The 10,441-nt window shown below is 45.6% G+C and overlaps 2 protein-coding genes across 2 annotated transcripts; one reads left to right on the forward strand and one right to left on the reverse strand.

The window, feature by feature from the left end:
* Positions 1–553: 553 nt before the first annotated feature.
* Positions 554–1,270, reverse strand: LOC107616461 (uncharacterized). Its single transcript, XM_088499292.1, has 2 exons — positions 966–1,270; positions 554–809 (listed from the first exon to the last, which is right to left on the reverse strand). The coding sequence occupies exons 1-2, from the start codon at positions 1,268–1,270 to the stop codon at positions 554–556; spliced, it is 561 nt and encodes a 186-aa protein (XP_088355418.1).
* A 6,643-nt stretch (positions 1,271–7,913) lies between these two features.
* Positions 7,914–9,652, forward strand: LOC148546659 (uncharacterized). The gene is made up of 3 exons (XM_088499293.1): positions 7,914–8,168; positions 8,286–8,801; positions 9,047–9,652. Exons 1-3 carry the CDS (start codon positions 7,914–7,916, stop codon positions 9,650–9,652), a joined length of 1,377 nt encoding a protein of 458 aa, XP_088355419.1.
* Positions 9,653–10,441: the final 789 nt, after the last annotated feature.

Genomic DNA, 10,441 nt, shown 5'->3' on the forward strand with positions numbered 1-10,441 from the left:
AAGAAAAAGAGAGAGAGAACACGACACTAAAGAAGAAGATGCCAGCATCGACAGAAGAAGAAAAAGAAAAAGAAAAAAGCGTCGGCAATGAGCAAGGTCATATATAATCACTATCATCGCCACAGAACTCAAGGTTGAATTCGACTCTGAGCTCAACGTCAATTATCGCGTCGACGCCAATATATCTGTTGAGTTCGACTAGGTCCGCGCCAAAACTCACTAGCTCGCCTCTACCAATGAAAAAGAAGAAAATTGATTTAAAAAATTAGGGTTTATATAATTTTAAATTAATTAAAAATGTCAAATAATATTTTATCGTGCCATGTCATCTAATCAATTAGTCAGCTAAGCATTTTTTGTTAACAAAAATGGAAGCAGTTAAGGTTTGATCACTTTTATTAAATTTTAAGTTTATTTAAGATTTTTTTTATCAATAACAGCTTTTAATATCTTTTTTTTTGAATCAAAATAAGCTCAACACGCTAATGTGGAGCAACGAAAGAAACTACAAGTATTCATAAAACATAAAAACATTTATCTTCCGACAACGTCATCAACCACCAAACGGATCACTCGCGGTCCATTCGTTGTAACTCAGCATCGTCTTCCTTATTACGAACTCCACACCTGTTTCCTGATTATGAAAAATCCTAGCATTGCGTTCCACCCAAATGTTCCAAATAACTGCAAAAAAGTCTGGCAGCCATTTCTTCTGATCTTGTTTCCGCTTATGCATACCGGTCCACCGCTCAAATAGTTCCCTAATGGTTCTAGGAATAGGCCACACCTCCCCAAGAGACCTCAACCAACTGCACCACACCTGCCATGTTAGCTCACAGTGTAGGAATAAATGTTCCACCGACTCTATCTCCTTCTAACATAGGACACATAGATTATCATTGAGTCTAATAACACCTAGTCTACTCAATCTCTCCTTAGTATTCACTCTACCAATAAGCACAAACCACCCAAAAAGCTCAATTCTCGGCGGTATCGCTCCTCTCCAAACCGAACTTGTGAAACTGTAGCTCGTTATTTCATCCGACAGAGTCTCCGATTGTAGGACCTGCACAACAGACTTGGTAGAAAATACCCATTTGCTATCAAACTTCCAAACCATAATATCCTCTTTACCATCTGACAGCTTCGTCAGCCTTAGCCGCTCATGAAGTTGATGGACAAGTTCCAGCTCCCATTGAAATAACTCTCGCCGCCACTGAAAATTCCATATCCACTCAAGTCCATCCCAAAATCCACAATCCCCTATCATCGATCCCTGCTGATTCGAAATAGAGAATAGTCTTGAAAACGCCACCTTCAAGAGACCCCCTTACAACTAGTTATCTTCCCAAAACAGGGTACTCCTCCCATCCTCTACCTCCATCGCCAGGCCAGTAAGCATTTTGTCTTTTATTCTCTGCTCTTTTATATTCTTCTCTGCTCTTTTTACCAGCACTTAAAATTTTCGGATGCCAAATTGTTAATCATCTCTATTCTATGCTTTGTTTAATATTTGTTGTTGTTACTTGTGATGTTTTTATTTTATGCTTTGAACTTTTTAGCCGTTGGGAAATTAAAATCCTATTGGGGCTAAGGAATAATTATCATTGCGGATTGTAGCATCCTAGGAAGACGAAAGAGGAGCTATATATATATATATATATATATATATATATATATATATATATATATTATGTTAAAAGTTGAGTGTGTTATGTCTGTGATGAACCATTAAGATATAATATAAAATATATGAAGGGATGAGATTATGGGAGAGAGGAATGTTATGAAGATGAGGTAAATGGGTGCATGGTGGAGCGTTAACCTGTTTCTCTATTGTCAAGTTCGTAGGTACGGAAGAAGTCTATAATGTCCACTTGTCCAGTACGTTGTGATGATGTGGACTGGCTTATGTCAAAATAAAAGTCAGTTTTGTTGATTTGGTTGGTGATATAAAATTTATTTTGTTGTAATTAAATTGTTAAAAATAATATTTTTTAATATATTTGACAAAATTTTAACAATAAAAATAAAAAAATTAAAAATATTTTTTAATTATAATTTATAATTTTTAAAAAATAACTTTAAAAAATATTTTAACTTTAATATTATAAATAAATAAAAAATATTTTTATATTAACGTATCAAACATAATTATTAGAAAATAAAATATTTTTGCACAAAATATTTAAATATAAAATTATTTTTATCTTTTAAAAAAATCGCTGAAATTTTTTTTCTTAAAAGCACACAAAAAAAAATTCTGTAATTTTGTCCATTTAAGCCAATTTTCGATTATGTCTATCGCAAATTTTATATTTATCTAGTTTCTATTAATCTTGCATCCTTACTCAATTCATCACTGTATACACATATTAACAATTTATCAACTAATAATAACACTTTCAATTGATAATGTTACGGCCTGGCCCAAACAGTCTACGGGCTGACCCGACCCATAGATCATCCGACTCGAGCGGTCAGGTGCGAACAACTCAACTACCGACTCGGACACGCGTCCTTGTCAGCTCTCCACTACAGCTATATGAGAAAGCTTCGAGGAAGGTGGGTCTGCCCTTGCGGGACCCATTTCTGACACGGTATATATGGGGAGGGTCCTACCCCCCAAGGTACGTCACATACCATTCTCTCACTTTTCGCCTGCACACTTGATTGACTAGAGCGTCGGAGTGTCTTTGCAGGTGACACCCCTCCCCTCTCCATACGAAGAGTTCGGAATGTCAGCTGCACCCACCCCCTTCAACCCAGTGACCCGGAACCAAGCGATTCCCCCTCTTATTAACCAAAGTACCAACCCGAACCGTCCGGTACCCGACTTACCGTACATTGGCGCCGTCTTTGGGGACGCCTGAATGGACGTTGTACTGGGCCCAGGAGGAACAGGCCGTGAGGCCGAGCGCAGAAGGGAAGCCTCCGTGGCTTCCTCCCGGGAGCGCACGTGGTCCCCTCCATGACGAACCGAGCCGTCTTCACGATCTCAAGAAAGACGCCCCTTTGGGGGAACCGGCGACAACAGCGCCAGGATAATGCAGGAACTGCGTCACAGGATGCAGAACCTGGAGCGCCAGCTGGCAGATCAGAAACATCATCAACGAACTCCCGAATCAAGCTACTCCCGGTCCCCTCCGAGAAGTCACTCCTGGCGGACGCCGAGCCCACGATCTGAACCCGAGAGTGCCCGGGAGGAAGGACGTCCAAGAAGACGCCGCGACCCCATCATATACACCAGGCGAGAAAGGAGACGCGACCGGGAAGACGGGCGACGGGAAGACGGCGAGGGAAGACCAAGGAGAGCACAGAGACCCGTGATAATGGGCGCAACCCCATTTCACCGTTCCATCCTCGAAGTCCGGCTGCCAAAGCACTTTGACAAGCCGACGAACATGAGGTACGACGGAACACAAGACCCACAGGAACATCTTACGACCTTCGAAGTCAGAATGAACCTGGAAGGAGTGGGTGACGAGGTAAGGTGCCGCGCTTTCCCGGTCACTCTCGCGGGACCTGCAATACGGTGGTTTAATAGCCTCCCGCAGGGCTCGGTGGCCAGGTTTTCAGATATTAGCCACGCCTTCCTAGCCCAATTTACTACCAGAATCGCAAAGGCAAAGCACCCGATCAATCTGCTCGGGGTAACGCAGAGGTCCGGCGAGCCGACTAGAAAATACCTAGACCGGTTCAACGATGAATGCTTGGAGATCGACGGGCTAACCGATTCGGTAGCTAGTTTGTGTCTGACGAATGGACTCCTGAATGAGGAATTCAGAAAGCATCTCACCACGAAGCCGGTATGGACGATTGATAAACCCCTATTTTATGATTCATCTTGTGCTCAATTAAGTGTTTTTATCAATTCTTCACCCACTTATTCATATGGATTGCATGATTTTATAATTCCTTCCTTATTTTATGATATATGTGAAAACATGTTTCCTATGCTTTAAAAAATATTAATTTAATTATCCTTTATTACCATTCGATGCCGTGATTTGTGTGTTAAGTGTTTTCAGGCTTCATAGGGTAGGAATGGCTTAGAGGACAGAAAGGAAACATACAAAAATGGATTTTTGAAGAAAAGGCAGCGACGCGTACGCGTGGATGACGTGGACGCGTGTCTAGCGCGAAATGGCAGTGACGTGTACACGTGGACGACGCGGATGCGTGCCTAGAGCAGAACACAACTGACGCGCACGCGTGACAAGGAAAAAACTCCAAATGACGCGAACGCGTGACCCACGCGCACGCGTGACGGACGCCACATGCAGAAAGTTGTAGAAGTCGCCCCCAGCGATTTCTGGACCCTTTTTCGGCCCAAATCCAAGTCCAGAAACACATAATAGAAGCCAGAGAATGGGAGAATCAATAACGACAATTCATACAACATTCAGAATACGCAATTTTAGGTTTTAGATGTAGTTTTAGAGAGAGAGAGGTTCTCTCCTCTCTCTTAGGTTTTAGAATTTTTTCTTCTTCCAACTTTTCGAGCCTCCCATTCATTTTCATTGCCCGTGGATCCCCCTTCTCCTAATTAGGATTTCTTTTACTTTATGGTTATTACTCCATTCCTGGTTCAATGTTTACTTTAATTTTATATTCTCTTCTACTTCTAGTTACTCTAATGCTTTTACTTGTTAATTACTTATGTTGCCAAATTGGCTTATTAATCTTTCCATGTTAGATTTGAATATTCTATTTAATATAAATTAAGGTATTTCAGATTTATGATTGTTTTATTCTATTTATGATGCTTTTAATTTAATTTAAGATTTATTCCCTTTTTGCTTTGGTTAAGTAATTGGTAACACTTGAGTTATCAGACTCAGCAGTTGATTGAAAATTGGGAATTGCTGATTGATTTGGATCGCTCTAAAGCTAGTCTTTCCACAGGAGTTGACTAGGACTTGAGGATCAAATTGATTGGTCCACTTGACTTTTCTTTATTTAGTAAGGGTTAACTAAGTGGGAGCAATAACAATTCTCATCACACCTGATAAGGATAACTAGGATGGGATTTCCAGTTCTTATACCTTGCAAGAGATTTTTATAGTTATTAATTTATTTTTCTTGCCATTTAAATTACTTGTTCCTTATTTCAAAAAAACCAAAAAATATACAATTTCATAACCAATAATAAATCATACTTCCCTGCAATTCCTTGAGATACGACCCGAGGTTTAAATACTTCGGTTATAAATTTATTTGGGTTTTGTTACTTGTGACAACCAAAGTTTTTCTACGAAAGGATTCTTGCTGGTTTAGAAGCTATACCTACAACGTGATTATTTTTATAAACATTCTTTACCGGCAGGAACCCGCTCGTCAACGATGCAGGAGATCCAAAGCGTAGCCAGGGAATATATCAACGATGAAGAAGTTAGTCAAGTCGTGGCTGCCAACAAGCGGCAGCCGTCCTACAATCAACCTAGGCAACACGGTGGCAGAGATAGACAAAAGGAACACGCCAGAGACTACGGCCCGGGCAAGACGCCCAGGCCGTTCCCTCGAGTCGGGAAGTTCACCAATTACACCCCCCTCACCGTCCCAATCATAGAAGTTTATCAGCAGATAGCCGAGAAGGGAATTCTGTCGAAGCCCCGACCTCTGAAGGACTGAACCAGGGGAAACAAGAGCCTCTATTGCGATTATCATAAGGGCTATGGACATAAGACTCAGGACTGTTTTGACCTCAAGGATGCGCTAGAACAAGCGATCCGGGATGGAAAACTGGCCGAATTCTCCCATCTCATCAGAGAGCCGAGAAGACGAGATCGCAACCGCGAGGGAGAGGACAAGACCCGCATGGTAAAGCGACGTCACGACCAGGACGACAACGAACAAGGCCTCACCATAGTGAACGTCGTAACAGCAAGAGACGCGCCCACAAGGTCGAAGTCGGCATGCAGGAAAGACGCCAAAGTCCTAGCGGTTTCCTCATCTTCCGCGCAAAGCCCCAAGAGGTCGAGGTCCCCACCCATCTCATTCGATCCGGAGGACCAGTGGTTTGACAAGGTCGCAGAAAGCCCCCCCATGGTCATCACGGCCAGAGTGGGAATCAACCTCATCAAGCGCATCCTCATAGACACCGGGGCTGACTCGAATATCATGTCCCGCAATGTGTTCTATGCTTTGGGTCTGCGGGATGCCGACCTAAAGACCCACCAGCATGGTGTTGTAGGATTAGGCGACCACTTCATCAAGCCAGATGGGATAATCTCCCTGCCGATATCAGTAGGACTAGGATGGGGGCAAAGGTCGGTAATGGCTAGTTCGTGGTTTTGCGAGACTCCACAGCCTACAACGTCATCCTAGGGAGGAAGATCATCAACGATCTCGGGGCAGTGATCAGTACAAAGATGCTGGTAATGAAGTTCGTGACTGATGACGGATCCGTGGGATCCATAAAAGGAGATTTGAAAATGGCAGTCGCCTGCGACAATGCCAGTCTCTCCTTAAGGAAGAAGTCCAAGGAAGCATCGGGAGTGTTCCTTGCCGACCTAGACGCTAGAGTTGAAGACAAACCCAGACCCGAGCCGGAAGGGAACTTAGAGAAATTCAGAGTCGGCGACACAGAGGAGAAGTTCACCTTCGTGAACAGAAACCTACCATACGACCTGAAGGAACCCCTAATGGAAATGATTAGGGCTAACGGCGACCTATTTGCTTGGACGCCAGCAGACATGCCAGGGATAGACCCCCAACTCATGTCACACCACTTGGCCGTCAAGGTGGAGGCCAAACCAGTGGCTCAGAGGAGAAGGAAGATGTCACAAGAAAGGGCGGAGGAGGTGGCTAGGCAGACGGCCAGCCTCCTCGAAGCGAGATTTATTCGAGAACTCGACTACTCGACATGGCTGTCGAATGTAGTTCTAGTGAAAAAGCACAATAGAAAATGGAGGATGTGTGTGGATTACTCTGATCTCAACAAAGCATGCCCCAAGGACTGCTACCCCCTACCCAACATTGATGCCCTCGTCGACGCAGCGGCGGGATATCGGTACCTAAGCTTTATGGATGCTTATTCTGGCTACAATCAGATACCGATGCACTGGCCTGACGAAGAGAAAATAACGTTCATAACACCGGGAGGGATATATTGCTACAAGGTTATGCCGTTCGGCCTGAAGAACGCCGGGGCCACGTACCAAATGCTAATGAACAAGATATTCAGTGACCTCATAGGCAAAACGGTGGAGGTGTATGTGGATGATATCCTTGCAAAGACCACACGGCATGAGGACCTCATAGGCGACCTGGGAAATGTGTTCGCTTTCCTCCGGCAATATGGCATGAGGCTCAACCCACTCAAGTGTGCCTTTGCCATGGAAGCAGGAAAGTTCCTAGGGTTTATGATAACCCAAAGAGGGGTGGAGGCCAACCCTGAAAAGTGTCAAGCAATACTCCAAATGAAGAGCCCGGGCTGTGTCAAGGATGTTCAGAGATTGTCAGGAAGACTCACCGCCCTATCCCGTTTCCTCGGAGCATCGGCTGCTAGGGCGCTACCATTTTTCAACCTTATGAAAAAGGGGATAGCGTTTGAATGGACCCCGGCGTGTGAGGAAGCATTTAAGCATTTCAAAGAGATCCTCGCAACACCACCTGTCATCGGAAAGCCCAAGGTCGGAGAACCGCTCTACCTGTATCTAGCCATAACGGATGAAGCGATGGCAGCGGTTTTGGTACGGGAGGAAGGGAAGGTTTAGCAACCAATCTACTTCGTGAGTAAAGCACTGCAAGGGGCAGAGTTGAGATACAGCAAATTAGAGAAGTTGGCACTTGCTCTCCTAACCTCTTCCCATAGATTACGACAGTACTTCCAAGGTCATCAGGTAGTCGTGAGGACGGATCAGGGAATCCGCCAGATACTCCAGAAACCCGACCTGGCGGGAAGAATGATGACTTGGGCCATCGAGTTGTCCCAATACGACTTGCAATATGAGCCCAGGCATGCGATTAAGGCACAGGCCATGGCCGATTTCTTGGTAGAAGTATCAGAGGACCCAGCTGAGGCAACGGGCATACGGTGGAGGCTCCACGTAGACGGGGCCTCCAACCAGACGTCCGGAGGTGCCAGGATCATCCTAGAGAGCCCCGCTGGAGTCATATATGAACAGTCGATCAAGTTCAAGTTCCCAGTATCAAACAATCAAGTAGAGTATGAGGCCCTTCTGGGCGGCTTAATCTTAGCATGGTAAGTCGGTGCCACCAGGCTAGAAGTATGCAGCGACTCACAGGTCGTTACTTCACAAGTCAATGGGACCTACCAGGCTAGAGACTCCCTGTTACAGAAGTATCTAGAGAGGGTCAAAGAGTTGAGCAAACAATTTGAGGAGGTCGCGATCCAACACGTTTCGAGAGAAAGGAACACACGGGCGGACCTCCTGTCCAAGTTAGCGAGCACAAAACCAGGGGCGGGCAATTGGTCTCTGATCCAGGGCTTGGTAAAGGAACCAGCAGTCGCCCTCCATTTGACGAAGACAAATCCCTCCTGGATGGACCCGATAACCGATTTCTTAGAAAACGGCAAGCTCCCTGATGACCAGAAGATGGTCAAAGCGTTGAGAAGGGAGGCGGCCAAATACGCGACCATACAAGGGCAGCTGTTTAGAAAGGGACTCAGTCAACCTTTGTTGAAGTGCCTACACCCCGACCAAACGGACTATGTGCTTAGAGAGATCCACGAGGGGTGCTGTGGACATCACATTAGGGGCAAATCCCTAGCAAGAAAGCTCGTCAGAGCCGGTTATTACTGGCCATCAATGATGAGGGACTCCAAAGAATTCGTAAGAAAATGTGTCAAGTGCCAGGAAAATGCCAACTTCCATAAGGCGCCGGCTTCCGAGCTGAGCCTGTTAACGTCCTCCCGACCTTTCTCACAGTGGGAATCGACCTCTTGGGGCCTTTCCCGATTGGTCCGGGGCAAGTCAAGTATCTCATTGTTGCTATCGACTACTACACCAAGTGGATAGAGGCCGAGCCACTGGCCAGTATATCCTCATCCAATTGTCAAAATTTTATGTGGAGACAGGTGATAACCCGATTCGGTATCCCAGAAGTCATTATCTCTGATAACGAGACGCAGTTCACTGACAAGAAGTTTGTGGAGTTCCTCGCCGGTTTGGGCATAAAGCAAAAATTCTCATCCGTAGAGCATCCCCAGACGAACGGCCAAGTTGAGGCCGCAAACAAGGTCATCTTACTAGGCCTCAAAAAGCGGCTTGACAATAAAAAGGGCGCATGGGCCGATGAACTAGCCTCAGTTCTCTGGTCTTACCAAACGACCAAGCAATCGTCCACAGGAGAAACTCCTTTCCGCTTGACGTACGGGGTAGATGCTATGATACCCGTGGAGGTTGGCGAGCCGAGCCCACGATTACTTCTGCAGGGAGTGGAGGAAGCCGTAGAAAAGGACCTAGTAGATGAGGTTAGGGAGATGGCCCATTTGTCAGGGGTAGCACTAAAGCAAAGGATGGCCCTGCGCTACAACGCCAAAGTACTCAGGAGAGAATTTGAACAAAACGACCTAGTCCTGCAGCGCAACAACATCGGGCCACCGACTCCAAGGGAAGGCAAGCTGGCGACAAACTGGAAAGGCCCCTACCGAGTCAAAGAAGTGATTGGCAAGGGTGCCTAAAGTTGGAGAGGCTCGATGGCAAAGAAGTCCCGAGAACCTGGAATGCAGGTAACTTAAGAAGATTTTATTCTTAGCCCAAACACGCCGAGTAGGCGATTTGCCGGGTTCCAGATAATTTACTTTGTTAAGTACTTATCATTGCAATAGACTTGTTCAACTGTCGACCAATGTTCACTTGTTTAATTTAACCCCAAATTTCTAATACATGTTAAACGGGATGACGGCGCGGTAACCCGGGACTGATCACCCCGGAAACCGACCAAGTTAACACCGTAACAAACAGCTATAGCGATGGCGAAGCCATGACCTGGCTTCGTCAAGTTACCAACAACGGTAAACAAACACGAACGACAAGCCAATACTAACAGAACGGTAGCATCAGAAGTCTTCAATTTTTCCTCGGTAGACGCGGCCTTCTCCTCGGCAGCCTTAAGCTTCTCCTCCGCCTTGGACAGCTGCTCTTGAAGTATTTCAACTTGAGTCTTGAATTGATTATTGGCCTTAGCAGCAAACTCGAGCTTCCTATGCAGCGACTGCATCCCTGACAGCTCAAACTCGGCCTTCCGAGCTATGGCAGCACCGCGGAGAAGGGTACGGTACATCCATTTTGCCTGCCCTGCAAGATCGGAGCCATGGAAGTGTTCCTCCGTGCTGGGAAGCAGCTAGGAGTCTATGAAGGTCCCGGCGTCGAAGTTCCTCTCCATCACGGTAAGGACTCCTTCAGGGCTGGAGGATGACTTCTGCCTCTTAGGATTGGGGATAACCTTCAAGTCATCCTCCTCGACTTGT

Source organism: Arachis ipaensis, chromosome B9 (genome assembly GCF_059453495.1).
Source record: "Arachis ipaensis isolate K30076 ecotype BB chromosome B9, ASM5945349v1, whole genome shotgun sequence".
Lineage (NCBI taxonomy): Eukaryota > Viridiplantae > Streptophyta > Magnoliopsida > Fabales > Fabaceae > Arachis > Arachis ipaensis.

What these genes read in the sequence shown, in the direction of transcription:
- LOC148546659 (XM_088499293.1), top strand. Translation starts at nt 7,914, where the DNA reads ATGACTTGGGCCATCGAGTTGTCCCAATACGACTTGCAATATGAGCCC. An exon ending in TCCCAGTATCAAACAATCAA is followed by an intron (nt 8,169 to 8,285) that starts GTAGAGTATGAG and finishes GGGACCTACCAG; the next exon opens with GCTAGAGACTCCCTGTTACA. An exon ending in TGAGGGACTCCAAAGAATTC is followed by an intron (nt 8,802 to 9,046) that starts GTAAGAAAATGT and finishes ATGTGGAGACAG; the next exon opens with GTGATAACCCGATTCGGTAT.
- LOC107616461 (XM_088499292.1), bottom strand. Translation starts at nt 1,270, where the DNA reads ATGATAGGGGATTGTGGATTTTGGGATGGACTTGAGTGGATATGGAAT. An exon ending in AGAATTGAGCTTTTTGGGTG is followed by an intron (nt 810 to 965) that starts GTTTGTGCTTAT and finishes GGTGTGGTGCAG; the next exon opens with TTGGTTGAGGTCTCTTGGGG.